The sequence below is a fragment of the Rhincodon typus genome, chromosome 1 (genome assembly GCF_021869965.1).
Source record: "Rhincodon typus isolate 14 chromosome 1, sRhiTyp1.1, whole genome shotgun sequence".
NCBI classification, from domain to species: Eukaryota; Metazoa; Chordata; class Chondrichthyes; order Orectolobiformes; family Rhincodontidae; genus Rhincodon; species Rhincodon typus.
In genome coordinates, this window is record NC_063332.1 from 46,297,374 (window position 1) to 46,318,108 (window position 20,735).

At 40.3% G+C, this 20,735-nt stretch overlaps 1 protein-coding gene across 1 annotated transcript; it reads right to left on the minus strand.

The window, feature by feature from the left end:
* Positions 1–378: 378 nt before the first annotated feature.
* myorg (myogenesis regulating glycosidase (putative)) lies at positions 379–16,947 on the minus strand. Its single transcript, XM_020533454.2, has 3 exons — positions 16,829–16,947; positions 4,431–4,530; positions 379–3,972 (listed from the first exon to the last, which is right to left on the minus strand). Exon 3 carries the CDS (start codon positions 3,865–3,867, stop codon positions 1,759–1,761), a length of 2,109 nt encoding a protein of 702 aa, XP_020389043.1. The 5' UTR covers positions 3,868–3,972; positions 4,431–4,530; positions 16,829–16,947; the 3' UTR covers positions 379–1,758.
* Positions 16,948–20,735: the final 3,788 nt, after the last annotated feature.

A 20,735-nucleotide genomic window follows, 5' to 3' on the forward strand; every position in this document is an offset into this window, starting at 1 on the left:
TTCCTCATGCTTCAAATTTCCTTCAACTACGACAGGAAATAACTGAAAATATCAGTCCCAGAAATGTCACAACCAACTGCATCTGTGACAGTATCGTTTCCTCATTTGGTGCCATCTATTCCTTTCTCATTCTATTGTTTTTCTCCTTGCATCCTTTATAAATACATAATTCACCTAAACTTCAAAGTCACTGTCTAACACATTCAATTTTCTAATAATTTTGTGTCTGAGAAGAGTTTTCTAACAAAAATAGAAGTTGCTGGAAAAGCTCAGCAGGGCTGGCAGCATCTGTGAAGGAAAAAAAATCAGAGTTAACATTGAGTCCGGTGACCCTTCCTCAGAACAGGAACTGAAATGTTAACTCTGATTTTTTTCCTTCACAGATGCTGCCAGACCTGCTGAGCCTTTCCAGCAACTTCGGTTTTTGTTCCTGATTTACAGCATCTGCAGTTCTTTCGGTTTTTAAGAGTCTTCTAGCCTTAGATTCCTGCTCCTAATCTAGACAGTCTGTATCCCAGTGTTAACAACAAGTTTTTTTTCCCCATATATTCTCAAAATGTTGTGGGTTAGATTCTTCCATCACTGGAAGCAGAGAAATTTAATAGTTTTCTAGTTTCTTACATTTCTCACAACTATAACCTACTGTCAATTTTATTGTTTTTCCATTTGTAATTCACTTTCAAAGATTCATAATGCCCAAATTTCCTCACACTAGAAAGTTTTACCATTCTCAGGTATTGATGGCCAATAAGTTGCACGGTCAATACTGCTTTCTGTTCTGATTTGTTTCACATAAATGGGAGCAGAAAACAGGTGCAGTGAGAAAAGACTCACTTTGCCAATTCTACTACAAAACTAATTTCAGTTCACTGGTTTGTAAGAGATTTGGGAAAATGTATGATTTCCTGTAGTCTCTCCTGTATGCTCCCTATTTGGCAATAGCTAGTTTTACTTCAATTGTTCTCTGCTTATTTTCTAACTTTTAATGGGATGCAGGCATCGCTGGCATTTTTTGTTCATCCTCAAATGCCCTTTAACTGAATCTCTATTAGGCCACTTCAGAGGGCAGCCAAGAGTCGACCAAATTGCTATGGATCTGGAGTCACATGTAGGTCAAACTAGGTAAGGACAGTAAAAAGGATATGAATGAACCAGATGGGTTTTCACAATGATAGCCTCAATAAAGATCATGAAATTAACTTTCATTTTAAGATTTTTTTGTCATTAATCATCATGGTGAGATTTGCACCCAGGTCCCAAAGAATTATGAGTTCAGTGACATTTCCATCACCTCATCCAAACTTGTTATATACACAAAATAGAATGTGTTTCGTTTGATCTGTGACTTGCTAAAATAATTTAGGATTATCTGATTTACTAAAAACATGAGACTTGGATTTTTTCACCCAATTCCCTGCTATCTCACCTCATTTGACTTTAACAGAATCAAGCCTTTTCTTTAAAAGAAATTTTGGAAAAAAAATACTTGATTTCATTTAGCTTTATTGTTCACTTATTTTCTTCTTAGTTGGAGTCATTACTTAAAGTAATGACAGGCTCATTTAGGGAAACAGATCTTTTTAAAAAAAACTCCATTCACTCTTAAAATTTTAAGGTGCCCCAAGTATAACATTAACATGTCTGTCTGTGGATAATCCTGGAATTTATGTCCGAACATAGATACTGTAATCATTTGTTTTTAAAAAAAATCTCATTTAACTAGTTACTGAAATACTCCAAACTTTAAAAATAAAGAAATCAGATCATACGGATGAAATAGGCCACTTCATCAAGGTCAACTGCAAAGTCCGTTAGCAAATTTGGTGTCTTATCAAAAAGGTCTCCATTGAAACTTTGCCATTTACCATCAGGAAGGTAGATATCTCTCGCCTCTTTACCTTTTTCTAGAATGGGGGCTACCATAAGATAATCCCCAATGAGAAACTGTGTGTCTACCTTTTGTGCCACTTTGTCATCTGGAGCAATCCACCAGAGGGGCCTTATAATTGGATTACCTGTCTTTGTGGTTTCCTCTGCTAACCGAAGGATAAGGGGCACAACTAAACTTTCTCGAAGCTGTGTGAATTTATACGCAATTTTCAAAACCTCCTCATCATAAAGCCAAGGAGGAATAGAAAATTGCATAGCTGGAAGAAAAGCTGACAGTTCCAGCCAGCGAATATAAAGTTCACGGTCTGGAATCTCATCAGGGCTATCAGTTTTGTTTGGATAAACGTTTCCTCCAATCATATCAGGCAATATGAAGGGGTACCCTAAAATACCCATGGTGAGGACAGTTGGAATCAAAGACTTTAAACCAAGCTCATAACCCCAAACAGAATCGCGGTCAATCATACGAACAAAACAAGGGAGCATCTGTGTGTGATATCCTACTCTCACTTCAGCCAACATACAGTACGAAGCTGCAATTTTTGCATACAACTTACTAAACATGCTAGGATCAGACAGAGGCTTGTGAGTGCTAAACTTTGCAGGAAGGTAACTGGTCTCACCTGCATCAAATTTGAAAGACACAATCCCATACTTTGACCTTAAGTATTCCAATCTTTTCTGAAACCAATCTGTGGTTTCGGGATTGGTGAAGTCCAAAACTGCTGCAATACCATTCCACCACTCCACAAAGGCAGGAAATCTCCCATTGGGATCCATCACAAAATAAGAATTTTCTACACCCTTGATAAAACTGGGAGAATTATAATTAACAAAGGGATGCACCCATAATGTCACCTGGAATCCATCATCCCTGAGTTTTTGAAGCAGTTCTGAAGCATTTGGAAACTTCACTGGGTCAAAGTCAAATTCTCCATAGCTACTGGAGTATTGATCATCTATTTCAATATGACTGAAGTTGAATTGATACTTCTTGATTTTTTCTGCATAACGCAAAACTTTATCCTGGTTCACTTCAGTTTTAAACAGAGCCCATGTGGACCATTTAGGGTACCTGAACATAATTTCTGAAGGCGTAATCGCAGGCTTTCCGAAATGTTTTTTGGCCATGTATCTGTGGATAATTTTTAAATCAGAACCAATACAGACTTGATAACTTAGTTCTACAAATGGTTGTTGTCCTATGGGTGGTTGAAATGGAGAATCTTTGTAGCGAGCACGCAGGCAAAATGCTTCTTTGTCTGAGCTGTTCCAACCAACGTGCAGAGGGACTGAGTCATTAACTCGAACGGCCACAGATTTAGAGGAGACCCAATACCTTTCTAAAATTCCACCAAAGCCATCACGTATGGAGTACACATCGCCTGTTACATATGGCTTAGGATTCATTACACCTGAAATTTTGATAGGCCAATGCTGTGTGCTAGTTTCTGCACCTCCATACCAATGTCCATCTGCCCAATGCATGCAATGTTCAACAACAGAGTCCAATACGACTGTCTTCCATTCAATATTGTAGCAAGTTATGGTATCTTTGGGTTTAAAGGTTTTGATAAAGAAGTCCACCTTCTCTTCACCAGACTTTGTGCAGTTTACCTCACCTCCGGCTTCATCTTGAAAACATGATTCAAGGTCAATAGGAGCAGATTTGAAACCCATTTCAAATAAAACCATGTTAGCAGTATTCTTGATGAAAAATCCATTCTTGTAGAGCTCCAACTCTTCTATTTTGAAACTGTTTAATTTCTTCAATGATGCAGTGTAATAGCACCATGCAACTACTGCTGCAATTACCAGTAGCAAGCCCAGTAAAATAGTACATATCAATGGCTTAACTTCTTTGGATTGTCTCTCTCGAGCAGCAGGTAAGCTTCCTGGCACGACCTGGTACATTGCATCAACTTGTGAGTTTTCTCCCCGACGCTGTAGCTGATCTCGTCTGTAGCTATGAGGCATAAGGTTGTCATCAGGTACTCTTGTCTCTTTGGTGTTTTGTAGCAAACCCACAAATGGATTACTGCCGTATCACCAAATGGAGCCAGAAAGTATTCTGTAGGAATTCTAGATGACAGGGGAAATATAAACAAAAACTTTATTAATCCTTAGCCTGCTAAGTTACAGATTTCAATTACATATTCCAATGAATTTTCAACAGCCTAAAATTAAATCAGCTCCCAATCTATTTTTTTTGACAAGCAGATTAAAAAAAAACATCCAAATGGGAAACCTTATAGGTAAGTCGAGTAAACTAAATAGCATTACTGATCTGTTTCATTCTGTGCCTACCAAAGCTTTCACTAAACTTCATCTACCTTATCCTGGATTCAGGTCCCCAAACAGTTTGCTGCTTATTATAGATGCTATAATTACACATTCCTTCAATAATTGACCCTTGTATTACAAATGAAAGTGCAGCATTTTACTTGCACTGCATTCTATTGTTAATCAAACAGCAACCACAATTAATTACTGACTTTTCATATTTTAATTTTTAAAAACAGCAATAATTCATTGCTTACTTTGGAATAAAAAAAACTGCATTCCAGACATCATTGACGTATTCTGGTAATAAACTGTGTCGAAAATATTGAATGCCTTTGGTTAGGCAAGCAAAGGTGCCTGTAAATGTGAAAAGACAATTAAATAATGATATTCAACTAATAAAATTATTGTACACAGACGCCAACTGCATCATAAATCTAGTAATTAAATGTATTAATCAAGCAAAGGGGAAAATTGATACCATGCATACACCTTCCTTATCCTTGAATTGTCTGGATCAGGATGAGATTATAGGAGGCACGGTTTTTTTTTGCAGTTGACACCAAAATTGGTGGCAGAGTGGACAGTGAAGAAAGTTATCCAAAGATTACAAAAGAGAGCTTTATCAGTTAGGTCAAATGGGCTGAGGAGCGGCCAATGGAGTTTAAACTTGGATAAATGTGATGTATTGCATTTCGGCAAGAAAGGACTTCTACAATTACTGGTAGGGCCTTGGGTCGTATTGCAGAACAGAGACCCAAAGGGTTCAGGTACATAATTCTTCGAAATTTGCATCAGAGGTAGTCGGGTAGTTAAAAAGAGGTTCAGCAAGCTTGCCTTCATTGCTCAGACCTTTGCGTGTAGAGTTGGGATGACATGATGAGATTGTACAGGATGTTGATGAGGCCTCTTCTGGACTAATTCTGGTAGCCCTGTTATAGGGAGGATATTATTAAATTGGAGAGGGTCAGAAAAGATTTACCAAGACGTTGCTGGGAATGGAGGGTTTGAGATATAAAAATAGATTGGAAAGACTAGGTTCTTTTTTGAAAACTGGGAACGTAAGAGGTTGAGGGGTGACCTTGATGAGGTTTATAAAAACATGACACGTATGGATAAGGTGAGTTTGGGAACATGGTTGGTGTGGACTGGTTGGACTGAACAGTCATACAACATGGAAACAGATCTATGACGAGATGGATTTGGAACTGTGTGTAGGTGGGAAACTCCTCATGGAGGATTTCACCTTATTCCTGTGAAGCCGCAGTAGCCATAGAATACATGCCTGAACCAGTCAGAAAAGCACGGAATTCTAGGCGGTCTAAGATGTTGCACATGGGAGAGGTGTATGATGTAGCTTTCATCGGAATTGTCGGCAACTTGGATCCCTAATACCAGCATACTTAGGCAGAGTCACAGTCAAGTCATGAATTGATTAAAAACATGGAAAATATTTTTTCAAACTGTTCTGCAGCTTAATCCATGAAACTGTACCAATATTTGGGATAAAGTTTTCTTTGTTTGGTAAAGGACACAGTAACACAAAAATCAGAAGGTGATTTTGGCAAGTCATGTGGTGGATCACCACAAATATTACAATTTAAGTCAGCTAGCCAGGTCCAGACCATTTTGAATCATCATTACTCGAGGTGTTGGTCATTGTAAACTGATCAGTGGTGGAACAACTTCAAAAAGAACTGCAAATTCACATTACAAGTTAACAGGGGGGAAAAAAAATCTCTATAAATAAATATGACAACTGGGAAAGAGGAACATACCTGAGGATTAGCCCCGTTACCGTTAAGAATTATTCTGTTCCAAAAAATTATGCTATCTAGTTCACGCTACATGGTTCAATATAGTGAATTATTCAATGTATTATATAATTATAATGACTCACATATGCAAAAGTAATATCCATTTTGTGCAGTGATATACGATGAATCAAACGACTTGTGGGTTTGCTTTTAATGCTATTATTTCAAGGAGGAATTTGTTGTACTTGTGTAAACAGTGTCTAAACATCCATCTGACCTAGATATTGAGTGTGATCAATTTTAAAATCAAGATGACACACCAAATGAAAAAAAAATACAGCTGCCTCCTGGTATGAAAGCAGAACTGGTTGGTGAAGAAATCTTTGGGTGTGCAAGAGCAGAGTGACCTTGGATGTATAGGTGCACAGATCATTTAAGGTGGCAGGAAAGGTGGAGAGTGCAGTTAGTAACGCATAGTGTCCTTCACTTTGTTAATAGGGGCACAGAATACAACAGCAAGGTGGTGATGTTGAACTTATAAGATAGCTGTTAGACTTAAGCTGGAAGTTATAGTAGTGGGCATCACATCATAGGAAAGATGGAGAAATAGTGCAGAAGCGATTTACAAGAATCGTAACAGTTACGAGAAACAGTTATGAGCATAGGTCGTGGAGGTTAGGACTGTTCTCCTTGGAGAGAAGTGCTGAGAAGAGATTTGATAAAGGTTTCAAAATCATGAACAGGCTGGATAGAGTGAGTATATAGGAAGAAGCTGTTCCTGCTCTTTAAAAGGAACAAGAATGAGAGGGCATGCATTTAAAGTGATGTGCAAAAGCAGCACGGGTGATATAAGAAAAGAAAATTAGGGAGGGGTAGTCAACATGGCTTTGTTCATGGGAAATCGTGTCTCACTAACTTGATTGAGTTTTTGAAGAAGTATCGAAGAGGATTGATGAGGGCAGAGTGATGGACGTGATCCATATGGACTTCAGTAAGGCGTTTGACAACGTTCCTCATGGTAGACTACTTAGCGAGGTTTAATCACATGGAATACGGGGGGAATGAGCCATGTAGATACAGGAACTGGCTCAAAGACAGAAGACAGAGGATGGTGGTGAAGGGTTGCTTTTCAGACTGGAGGCCTGTGACCAGCGGTGTGCCACAAGGATCAGTGCTGAGTCCACTGCTTTTTGTCATTTGTATAAGTGATCTGGATGTAAATATAGGAGGTATGGCTAGTAAGTTTGCAGATGACACCAAAATTTGAGATGTAGTGGAAGAAGGTTACCTCAGAGTACAACGGGATCTGATCAATGGGCTGAAGAGTGGCAGATGGAGTTTAATCCAGATAAATGTAAGGTGCTGCATTTTGGAAAAAGGCAAATCAGAGCAGGACTTATACACTTAATGGTAAGGTTCTGGGAGTGATGCTGAACAGACACCTTGCAGTGCAGGTTCATAGTTCCATGAAAGTGGATTCACAGGTAGATAGAATAGTGAAGGAGACAGTTTGGCATGCTTGCCTTTATTGGTCAGTGCATTGACGAGAGGAGTTGGGAGGGCATGTTGCAGCTGTACAGGACATTGGGATGTGGGGGTCGCTGGCTGGCCAACATTTCTTGCCTATTCCTGGTTGGATTATTGCGTGCAATTCTGGTCTCCCTGCTATGGGAAGGATGTTGTGAAGGGGTCAGAAAAGATTTACGAGGATGCTACCAGGTATGGAAGGTTTGAGCTGTAGAGAAAGGTTGAACAGGCTAGGGCTATTTTCCCTGGAGTGGAAGCTGAGGTGTAACCTTTACAGAGGTTTAGAAAATCATGAAGGGCATGAATAGGCCCTCATGAACAGGCAAAGTCTTTTCCCTGGGGTGGGAGAGTCCAAAACTAGAGGGCATAGGTTTAAGGCGAGAGGGGCAACTTTTTCACGCAGACGGCGCTGCAGGAATGGAATAAGCTGCCAGAGGAAGAGGTGGAGGCTATATTTAAAAAGCATCTGGATGGGTTTATGAATAGGAAGGGTTTAGAGGAACATGGTCCAAATGCTGGCAAGTGGGACTAGATTTGTATAGGTTATCTGGTCAACATTGACAAGTTGGACCAAAGGGTCTGTTTCCGTGCTACATATCTCTGATTCTAAATAGTTGGAGTATGGAATGCACTCCCAGGAAATGTTGTGGCAGCAAATTGTATTAAGTCATTCAAGAGGGCATGGAATGATTATTTGAAGAAATAGGGAGCAAGCTATGGGGAAATATAAAGAGATTGGCATTAGGTAATGAAGCTCATTTGAAAAGCTAATGCAGACGTCATGGGCCAAATTGTAACAATTCTGTGATTCTGATCTATAGAAGAAATTCCAATACATCCATTCTGTTATCCTGCTAAAATGGGCTGCAGTATAGAATCAAAGCCAAATGTTCCCTGCAAGTGACTGTCATGAACAGATAAGCGTAGATACAAATACATGGCAGACGCTTCCATCTTCACACATTTCTGCTGAATAACACTGCAGTCTCCATTCAGCATCTTCAAAAACAAAGCATTTGAGGTCACAAGTGAAGCAGGTATTGAACCTATATTAATTTCTGCAAGATATCAAATGTTAATTATGCCCATTTGAAATGGACATCAATGACAAACATACTGTTATTCATGGGAAGAATTAAGACTACTTAGGTAAATGTATACTGTGTATTTTGTTATTTCTCATATGCCACTTCAACCTTTGTGCCTCAAGCACATTTCTGATACCACAGGTTTCTCCAATATGAAAATGCCTATCTTGACAGGCCTAAAAGAGAGAGACATTTACTGAGCAATGTCAGGCAGCCTGGTTTGCAAGAGAGTCGTTCAATTTCCACAATAGATTCGCACACATCCATGGATATCAATTTACACTGATAACAATTACTTGTATTTGTAAAACGCCTTGAATATAATAAAATATCTCAAGGCACCACACTGAACCAGTAATAGAAAACTGACCCTACACTTCTCAATAACTCTTAGAAACTAACACACTCATTTCCACTCACCTGTGTCTAATAGGTTGTGGCTAAGAATGAGACAGAACCCAGAGATTGGGAATGCACATGCACACACCCTCACCCTCCCTTCCAATAAAGCTATCCATATACCAGAGTGAGAGGAAACAAAAACAAGGCTGAAAGACAACCTGCCTTTGACCTCCATTTCTGCATGAATACCATCCTCGAAGACAGCTTAAAGTGTGCATCAGAAGTTGAATAAAAGGCTAGCACAGTTAAATTCAATTCTTTAGTCAGCTCCGATCCCCTCCCCATGACCAGTGATCAGAACTAATCTGTCTCCAAATCTAAAACAAGTCAAAAAAAAAAAAAAATTGTTTAAACAAAGTTTTATTCGTTAGCTCGGCTGTTCAGCACAATTCATTCATCGGTCGCCCTTATTAACTAATTTTTTTTTAAAAACAATGACGAATTAGGATAAGAGCACATTTTTGGAGTTAACATGGGTAGAAGATTGGTCAATAGAAGGCACAGTGTTTGGATAAGAGGGATTTTTTCAGGGTGGAAACCTCAAACTTGTGGAATGCCACAGGGATCAGTGCTGAAGCCACAATTACTTACACAAGATACTAATGACTTGGATGAGAAAGTGAGCGGACTGTAACCAAAGTTTGCAGATGGCATAAAAATTAAGTGGCAAGGCAATTGCCGATGATGACCCAAGGAATCTGCCCTGGAATAAAGACAAGTTAAGTTGATGGGCAAAAACTTGGTAGATGGATTGTAAAATGGGAAAATTTGTAGTGATGCACTTTGGCAGGAAGACGAAATATTATTCAAATGGAGAATGACTGCAAAAAAAAAAAAAAAAAAAAAAAAACTGCTAAACAGAGGGACTTGAGTTGTCATGCATGAATCACAAAAAGCTAGCAAAGTTCATAAGGTTATAAAGGAAGGCAAATGGAATGTTGGCCTCTATTTTAAAGAGAATGGAGTACAACGGTAGGCAGATTTTGCTAAAATTATATAAAGCACTAATTAGACCATAGCTGGAATACTGAGACTCGGATTGGCATTACAGGCAGTCCGGAGAAGGTTCACAAGACTGATTCCAGGAATAGAGAGACTATGTAGGTTGAACCCATATTCATTGCCTTCGATACAAACGTAGGTGGGAAGGCGGGTGCTGAAGATGATACAAAGATCTGCAGAGCAAGTAGGCAAAAATTTTGCAGACGGAAATGTGAGACGACCTTATTGAAACATACAAGAGCCTTAGGAAGACAACTCCGCACCATTGTTTAAGACTGCCTATTTCTATTTTTGTAATGTCATCCTACTAACTCAGCTCATCTGCTACTTTAGATGTTCAATCTTTTCACATGAGGGGCCATATTTCAACTTTTCTGCTCAAGAGACTCATGAGCAAATTACAGAACACTAAGGTTTGGCAGAATATCACACATGAACTTTTTAAAAAGTGTGAAGGAAACAAACAAATAGCTGAGCAAAAATCAACAAGATCATAAGACCGAGAAACAGAAGTAGGCCATTTAGGCCATCCACGTGCTCTGCCATTCGATGAGAAATATCAGATCAACCAAAATCTCAAAGCCACTTTCCTAAGTTTTCCCCCTAAACACTCAGTTCCCTTACTGGTTAAAAATCTGCTATCTCAGCCTTAAATATACTTAACACCAAAACCTTGACAATCTTTTCCAATGAAAATTTCCACAGATTCACGACTTTCGGAAGAAATTCATCTTCATCTTAGGCTTAAATGGGCAACCCAATTTTCTGACATTATGCCCTCTGGTCCTAGATTCTCCCACAAGGGAGAAATAACCCTTCAGCATCCATCCTGTCAAGTCTCTCAGAGTCCTGTATGTTTCAGTAAGATCACCTCGCATTCTTCTAAATACCAATGAATAAGGCCCAACCTATTCAACTTCTCATACGAGAGTCCCTCTACATCAGGAATCAACCGGCTGAATCTTTGCTGGACTGCCTCCAATGCCATTAGGTCTTACTTTAGATAACGGGACCAAAACAGATCACAGGTGGAATACTGTGAACAGACTAGTTTTAGCAAAAACTCCTTTATTTTTTAAAATACTCCATTCTCTTTGAAATAAAAAGGTCAAAAAGCTTGACACCATCCAGAACAAAGCAAGGTGCTTGGTTGACACCACAACCACAAACCTCCACTTCCTCCATCACCAATGCTCAGCAGCAGCACATATCATCTACAAGATGCACTGTAGAAATTCACCAAAGATCCTTTGATGCACCTTTCAAGCCCATAATCAAATCTATTTTTCCTCATAAGACAATAATAAGGAGGGATTTTCAGGGTCAACAGTTATTGCCTCTCCATTTGAGTAAGACATCATACAGAAGTACCATCATTTCATCCTCTTCCTTTTTTCTTAAGATAGTGGTGGAGCAGCAAGGCTGAGCCCATCTGTTCATGATGGCTTCCTCATTTTTTTTCCTTCTTTTCACTTTTGCTTTTTATTTTCATTTTCTTTTAAGCCTCCAGCAACAGCAGTAGCAACGCCAGGATGAGCTAGACAGGCCAGGTCTCCGGTGAGCGAGGAACTGGTCCTGCGCTGACTCCCCCAGCCTGCACTCACAGGTTAGGCAAAAGGATCCAGGTCCACTGCTAGGCCTGGGCACCTGAAGGAGGAAAACAGCAGTCTTGGCCCAGCATAGCAGTCTCACAGCGTGATGGTCATGTCCCAGCATAGCAGTCTCCTTCATCTTTGGGTCCAGGTATTCCAACGGCTTGTCCAAAAGTGGCAGTCTGGGCTCAGCATGGCAGTCTGCTTTAGCAGAGGCTTCCAGCAAAAGTAATTTTAATTTCTTTCATTATTATTTTGAGTGACCTCTGTCATTGACATGGTGGGGCAACTAACAAAACTTTTTACTATTTTTTCATGTAAAAGTACACAAGACAATAAATTTCTATTTTATTCTCTTTCCATCATCTTCACCTCCATAGCAAAATCTAATTTATTTCAGTATTCGCTATGTGTACGAACAATCAGGCAACTACTGGCATGAGTCATTGTACTGAGGGAAGATAATTGGACATCCTTTAGCTGTAGATAAATACAAACATGACTGAAGTAAAATCTCTATCTCAAAACATAAGTTACATACATACCAAACAATTAACAATACCAGTCACTTGCTATATATAAAATCCTTGTCTATTAATAAAGCTCAAAAACAGTGTTTAAAAAACTCACCCTGGCTATTTTCAAGAGTGACGTAAAAAAGGAAATGTTGGCCATGCATTTCCAAACAGACTTGTCTACTTCACACATTCACCAGAATACTCTTTTATTCAACAGTTAGAGAGGCAGCAATGATCAGGGATCAATTAGCTTGTTCTAATGCTCCCCCAACCCCTGCACACAGTAATCCAGGTGTGGTCTAAACAAGCTCCAATACAATTGAAGCAAGACTTCACGAAACTTGTCCTCAAAGTCACAGTCTGCCAACATGAAAATGACCAATTTATCCCTACTTTGTTTTCTGTCTGCAAGCCAATCATCGGTCCACATTAGTACATAACCTTTTATCCCATTTGCTTTAAATTTTGTTAATGAACCTGTGGGGGACTTTATCAAAATCCTCTTGATAATCCAAGTATACCACCCCCATTAACCCCGCTCTAACTGTTGTTAACAATATGCTCAAAAACTCCAAGTTCATCAAACATGATTTTCCATTCTCAAATCTATGCTGACTATGGCCAATCAGAATATTGTTACCTTTCACTTTATTTTCCCTGCTTCACCAACACTGGCAACTTTTGTACACATACTTCAGAGGCCCCATTATTAGGTATAAAAAGAAGCACTCAGGATAATGAGGTAAACAACAGTGAGAACCAAGAATAATAATTGAGAATTCCCAACTCTGCACACAGCTGGAGTCTGTAAGAAGTTATCTTATGACGTGGTTCTCTTCAATTGAATGTTGGCTTTTATTTGAGATATGTCATTTGAACCAACAAACAATAGCCGCACTACTCTTGACATGTAAAATGTAATTGCAGCAGACATTTTTACTTCTATATCCAATTGTTGTTTTTTTAGCAAATTTGCCTTCTTAATTCCTCACTATAGTTGCATGTTTGTGACTCACAACCAGTCAAAGCTCTTAAATGTTCAAGACCACTCAGCCTCATTCTGTTTAAGAAATACTCTGTATTACTGTTTCTCCAACCAAAGTGTATAACCTGACATCTCTCCACGTTGTGTTTCATCTGTCAAATTCTTGCCAACTCACTTAGCCTCTGTAAATCTCATTGAGGCACCTTTGCATTTTCCTCAAACCTCCCACTCCCACCTATCTTTGTGCCATCTAAGAATCACATCAGTATATTTGTTACTCAACCTCTAGTCCCACACCAAATACACCTAGCCTACTCTGTGCAGCACTGAAACAGAGACTGTAAGCAGGCTGGTTACTTACTTATAGGTGGATAAATATAATCGGTAACAGAAAAACTCTGACCTGGAGATGTCCATCAAAAAAGGACTCCAAATCAATGATGCTCTCAACTGTGGATTTTCACACATAGCTACCAAACACATTGGCCCAGGGAAGGGACTGCTGTTTATGGTGCAACACAAATCTTTGATTATAATGGGACCCCATACAATCCTGTTATGGTTATTCCTCCATGTGATCAATTAAACTAGAACAAAATATTTTGCATTCGATTTGCATTACCAGAGACTGCATTCAAATTGACCATCAATTGCCAAAGTATAGGATTCTTTTTCATGTAATGCAGCCTAAAATCAATTTATTGTTTCTTTTAAGACTGTAAAAAGTGTTTTCTTTAAATCAGGTACAATGTACATTGCACACAACCAAAAACAAAAATTGCTGGAGAGACTCAGAACAGGTGACTGAAGAAGGGTCACTGGACATGAAACATTAACTCTGCTTTTTCTCCACAGATGCTGCTAGACCTGCTGACTTTCTCAAGCAATTTGTTTCTGTTTCAGATTTCCACCATCTGCAGTTCTTGTTTTATTTTAATGTACTTTGCAAGGTAATTTCAGACTCAGATAGATGGTACTCAGAGTTTTACATATGCAGTTAGCAGCAAGAACAGTACGAAAGCATTCAAATGAAGGAGGAGCGGTGCTATTGATTTAAAAATGGAGAAGCAGGGAGCACAGAGTTTATGTCATTTGCAAGAGAAGAAATGGAGCCATGAGGAGAAACATTTTCGTAGTCATACAGCACAGAAACAGGCCATTCAGTCCAACTCGTCCATGACGTTAAAGTTTTCCAAACTAAACGAGTCCCACCTGCCTGCGTTTGGCTCAAATCCCTCCAAACCTTTCCTATTCATGTATTCATCCAAATGTCTTTTAAAGGTTGTAACTGTACTTGCATCCACCACTTCATGTGGCACTTCATTCCACACAACAACCACTGTGTAAAAAAAAAAGTTGCCCCTCATGTCCTTTTTAAATCTTTCTCATCTGACCTTAAAAATATGCCTCCTAGTTTTGAACTCCACTACCTGAGGGCAAAGACCTTTGCTGTTCACTTTATCTGTGAACCTCATGATTTTATAAACCTTTTATAAAGGTCACCCCTCAACCTCCTACATTCCAGTGAAAAAAGTCCCAGCCTATCTTTATAACTCAAACTCTCCAATGCCAGCAGCATCCTTTCATGTGATAAGGAATTCGCTGCTCGACAATGTAAAGCAGTCACACTTGAGTAGCTATAGAATCATAGAATCCTTACAGTGTTGATTTGAAATCTGAGGGGGGTTTCCCCAGACATTGAAAACTTGTTCATTAACAGACACGAGAAGGAATTTCTTCCCTCAGTTGGTAGCGAATCTGTGAAGTTTTTTACTGCAGAGGCTGGATTGTTAAGAATACTCAAGGCTGAGATTGACAGATTTTTAAATAGTACAGGAATAACAGATGATGGGGAAACGCAGGACAGTGAACTTTTTTTTTTAAAAATAGAATTCCTACAGTGTGGAAACAAGTCATTTGGCCCAACAAGTCCACAATGATTCTCTGAAGAGCATCCCATCCAGACTCATTTCTATGGCTAATCCACCTAACCTCCACATCCCTGGACATTATGGACAATTTAGCATGGCCAGTCCAACTAATAGCACATCTTTGGACGGTGGGAGGAAACCAGAGCACCCGACGAAAACCCACACAGACACGGGGAGAATGTGCAAACTCTACACAGACAGTTGCCCAAGGCTGGAGTTGAACCTAGGTCTCTGGCACTGTGAGGCAATGCTAACCACTGAGCCACCCCAAATTAGAGGATTATGATATCAGCCATGATTTCACTGAACAGTGCAACAGAGTTGATAGACCAAATGGCCTACTTCTGTTCCCACATCTTGTAGTCTTATGGTGTAGGTAGATTCAATCAAGGCATTCAAGGGGAAATTGGATTATTATCCGAGAGCCAGTGCAGATATAATGATCCATGGCCTCCTTCTATGCTAGTTCCAAGTCAGGTTGTTGTGTGACTTTAGGAAGGGGAGGGGTTAGTTGGAGATGGGGTCATTTTCTTACATGATAAAGAACTGTACCTACAGTATAATTTAAGCATAAAATATTCCATTGTGAAATAATGGAAAGTGATGAACTTCAAGTTGCAAACTCCTCCTTTGTCAATATGTACAAAATTGAAGAAATGCACTTTTCTGTGGAAATCATTGGGACAAAAATACTTCCTGCTACTCCACAAGCTTGATTTCAGAAAGTTAACAAATTAGATCAAGGATTCATATGAATTTTTGGATTGCCAAAGTATTGACCACTTATGTGTACATGCAAGAATAAATCAATTTTGAAAAGAGGAGAAAAAATACAATACTTTTCCTCTTAGTTGCTGCTGCAGTCATGTTTCACTTCTCGACCAACAATTTCTCACTACCCCTGGTTCTTTATCACCTTTCGGCTGTCTGCTTGCTGCTCCATTTATTTTAATTGTCTGTGAGATGTGGACAAGCACCACTTTTATTACTCATTCTTAGTTGCAGAGCTGGTTCCTTCTAAATTAACTGTCTTTCCTGTTTTGTACAAAGGGTGGCAAGACAGGTTGAATAGTTAAGGTTAGAGGTTGAGGGCATCATACCACAAATGAGTCAGAGGTACAACCAGTAGGAGGCAATGTGAAAGATTGGGTCCTGATGATGGAGAGGATATAGATCAGAAGCTCAGATGGGGAACAAATAAGATGCCAAACTCACAAACATTGGGCGGAGCAAAAGTGTTAGCTTTGATAGATGAGCTAAGCCTAGGGCCCATAAAACTGGATAATAAAGATCATTTGAAGAATAAATTAGTGGTCAGTCGTGCCAAAGGTTAAAGAGAGGCCAAGGACTGATATTGATAGCAAAGTCAAAAGAGAGGAAGTATCACAAAGATAAGTGCATTCTGGACATGTATTCAAATTATAATTGTTTTTGGCCTGTGACATTAGAGAACTGTATATAGTGCCACACACATTCTGTAGATAGAGTAATGTTTGATCAATAAAGTTAATTTTTTTTGACTAAGCAGTTAGCTGATAACGCAAAAAAAATGCCAAAACATGTTAAAATGACGATTAGTTGGAAAAACCAAGTAAGTAAACCTATCTAATTTTTAATAGTGTTCTGGAAATAGGGTTACAACTTCTCTCAGCAATTCCTGAAATAATTAATTATTAAACAAATGCCGACCTTCTTTTTAAGTACGGGAACCGCTGAAATACTTCAACTGTCCAGAGTCGGGCACGATAATTGATGAGAGTAAACTGTTGGAATCTCTGAAAACCGCTGGAAGTTAAAAGAGGCATTTCCAAACAAGAGGATACATTGGAAATAAACAGAAAGCAAAAACTTACCGATGAAAACAGCTGGTTGATCTAATGTACAGTGAGCTAACGCGGTGATACCGTGAAGTAAGGGAAATCTGACACTCACGTCCTTATTTGTGAAATTAAAGCCACACTTCCCCTCCCCCAACCACACAACCACAAGGCCAACGCGGCAGGCCCCGCCCCCTCCAGGAGCTCCGTCACACAATGGACAATACCTCCATCAATCTTATGGATTAACCAATGAGCTGAAGGTGAGGTGGGACATCCGGCTTCCTGCCTCACGTCTAATTTACCGACATGACACTTTACACTTTACGGCACCCGTCAATGCGGTATAATGCACCTTGGGAACTATAGTCCAAAAAGCAGCTGTTTACTTTGCGTTTTTTTAAAGCTGCAACTTAGAGAATTAAACCTATCGTTTAAAGTTTTTGTTTACAGAGAGAAAGCAAATCGTGTTTTTATTGTTTACACATCAGAGAGCGTGTACAATGTCACAGAAATATAAATTGCTGGAAAGGCTCAGCCGGTCTGACAGCATTTGTGGAAATCAATCAGAATTAACATTTCGCGTTCAATGATCCTTCCTCAGAACTCAAAGTGTACAATGTACTTCTTTTATTTTGATGTAAAATTCTTTTCTTGGCACGGAGCATTTGAACCGGCGGAGAATGAATCAACATTTTCCTCCTTTGCGAAGAGAGGGGAGTCTTGTAGCCACAAATGGCACGTTTTAATAAAAGAAAGCAAATTGCTGAGGTTGCTGTCAAATCAGATCAGCCATGGTCTTACTGAATGGCGAACTAAGTCGCGAGGTTGAATGGTCTTTGCTACTTGTTCATGTGTTTAAATATGAAGCGTTAACTCTGCTTTTATCCCCACAGATGCTGTCTGACCTACTGGGAATTTAGCAGCACTGATCTCTGGGTTTCGTTGCTATTTATTTAAATATTTATGTATTTACATTGATTTACATTAAAGCATGCTAAGCAAATGCGATGTTAACACACACTCCAGATCATTGGGAACACGGTTTCCAGGACTGATCACCGATGCAGAAGGATCTAGCATAAAACTCAAAAATGCGACAGTTACTATGATTTGTTTCTCCTATGGGAACGTGCTCCAATTAATATTTTTGCTGAGGACCTGTGTTGATGTCCTGGCAGGGGATAATGGCCCCTCAGGAAACACTGCCATTTTTCTAATTGCTGGATATGTTTCCAACCACTGGAGAGCTTCTCCACCTCTCCCTATCTAGCCCCATTCTCCTCAATGTCACACCCGATGTCACAGCAATGACTGTCTCCGCATTTCTAGAAGCAGCTCCTTTATCCATATTTGTAGAGGGCTGGAATGAGTGGTCCTGAGCATTGGTGAGTGGTTATTAATGGGTAAGTGCCACTTGATCACACTGCCCAATACACCTTCCATTACTCAGCTGAAGTTTGAGACTGAACCATTGGAACAGTCGTTGTCAGTTTGAATTTATCCCTTTTTTGGTAACAGAAGGACAGCATGCCAAAATACGATACCAACCTGGCAAAACATTCCCACAAAAATATCAATCAGATCAAAATTCTGAAGTCCTGCGATGGTGACCGAAAATTTAACAACTGGAACAGAATGTTTCACAAACTTTCCAATCCTCAATGATTGGGAATACAGAACATTAGTGCAAGACAAGGCTGAAGTGTTTGCAAACATCTTCAGCCAAAAATGCTATGTCAGTGATTTTAGGATGAGGCCCCCAGCAAGGCAGATGCCAGACTTGAGACAATTCAATTCACTCTACGTGATATTAAGAAAAAGCTGAAATTGCTGGCAAAGCTCAGCAGGTCTGACAGCAACTGTGGGAAGAAAGCAGAGTTAATATTTTGAGTCTGGTTACTCTTCATCAGAGGATTTTATCATCCTGGATGTAGTGCCAAATGCATGCTCCTTAGATAGCCATATTCCTTGGAAATTTGTCCCAGTACAGCTGCAAAACTGACATCTATCTGACATGTGGAATATGTACAAGAAGCAGAACAAATCTAATCAATTTGATTACCACCCCCTCTCATTTCTCAATCATCAGCAAAGTGATGGAAGGCTTTATTGTCAACGTAAGATAGCGGACAAAGACACATCCCTCCCTGACACGCTCAATGCCTTCTATGCTTGGTGTGAGCAGAATACACCGGCGTGGCGACACCTGTCCCAAAAGCCCCAGAGACATCTGTTCCCTCTGTCACCGTTTCAGAAGTCAGATCGGTCTTTCTGGGAGTTGACCCAAAGAAAGCGACGGGCCTGGATGGTATCCCTGGCCAAGCACTTAGATTCTGTGCGGACCAGCTGGACGAGGTATTCACCGATATCTTCAACCTCTCCCTCCTACAAGCTGAAGTCCCCACCTGCTTCAAGAAGACCACCATCATCTCCGTACCCAAGAAAACATATGCAGCGTGCCTTAATGACTACCGCCCAATAGCTCTGACTTCAATAATCATGAAGTGCTTCGAGTGACTGGTCATGGCCCACATCAACTCTAGTCTCCCAACCTGCCTCAATCACCTACAGTTTACCTACCGACATAACAGATCCACAGAGGATGCCATATCCCTGGAACATCTAGACAACAGCAACACCTATGTCAGAGTCCTGCTCGTTGACTACAGTTCCACCTTCCACACCATTATCCCCTTCAGACTGATCTCAAAACTGTGTGAACTTGTTGTCCACTCTGCCCCCTGCAACTGGATCCTCAGCTTTCTGACCCATAGGCTGCAATCAGTGAGGATAGGTAACTGCACCTCTCACACAACAACGCTCAGCACTGGAGCTCCCTAAGGATGCCTCCTCAGCCCCGTACTGTACTCACTGTACACCTACGGCTGTGTTGTCAAATTCCGAACAGACGCCATGTATAACTTCACTGATAACACCACCATAGTGGGACGGATATCTAACAACGATGAGTCAAAATGCAGAAGGGAGAAAGGGGGCTTGGTGACGTGGTGCAATGAAAACAATCTGTCTCTCAATGTCAGCAAAACTGAAGAACTGATTATTGACTTCAGAAAGAAAGGAGGAGAATATGCCCTCATTTACATCAACGGCACTGAGATTGAGAGAGTGAAAAGCATCAAGTTCCTGGGAGTGACGATAACTGATGACCTGTCCTGGATTTCCCATGTCGATGTGACAGTCAAGGAGGCACAACAACACGTCTTATTCCTCAGGCTGGTCAGGAAATTTGGCATGTCCACAAGGTCCCTCACCAACGAGGGGAGGTGATGGCCTAGTGGTATTATCGCTGGATTAACAGTCCAGCAACCCTGATCACGTTATGGGGACCTGGGTTTGAATCCCGCCATGGCAGATGGTGGAATTTGAATTCAATAAATATCTGGAATTAAGAATCTAATGATACCCATGAATCCATTGTCGATTGTTGGAAAAACCCATCTGGTTCACTAATGTCCTTTAGGGAAGGAAACTGCCATCCTTACCTGGTCTGACTTACATGTGACTCCAGACCCACAGCAATGTGGTTGACTCTTAACTGCCCTCTGGGCAATTCGGGATGGGCAATAAATGCTGCCTAGCCAGTGATGCCTGCATCCTGTAAATGAGTAAAAAAAAAAGACCAACTTCTACAGATGCACCATTGAAAGCATACTGTCCGGGTGCATAACGGTCTGGTATGTCTGTAGGAAGTGGGACAAAGGGGGTGGCCGTGGGTACCCGCATGGGCCCAAGCTATGCCTGCCTCTTTGTAGGATACGTGGAACAATCCCTCTTCCAAAGCTACACTGGCCCTAAACCCCACGTCTTCCTCTGTTACATCGAAAACTGTATCAGAACTGCCTCGTGCTCCCACGAGGAGCTCGAACAGTTCATCCACTTCACCAGCACCTTCCACCCTAACCTTAAGTTCACCTGGACC

What these genes read in the sequence shown, in the direction of transcription:
- myorg (XM_020533454.2), bottom strand. Translation starts at nt 3,867, where the DNA reads ATGCCTCATAGCTACAGACGAGATCAGCTACAGCGTCGGGGAGAAAAC.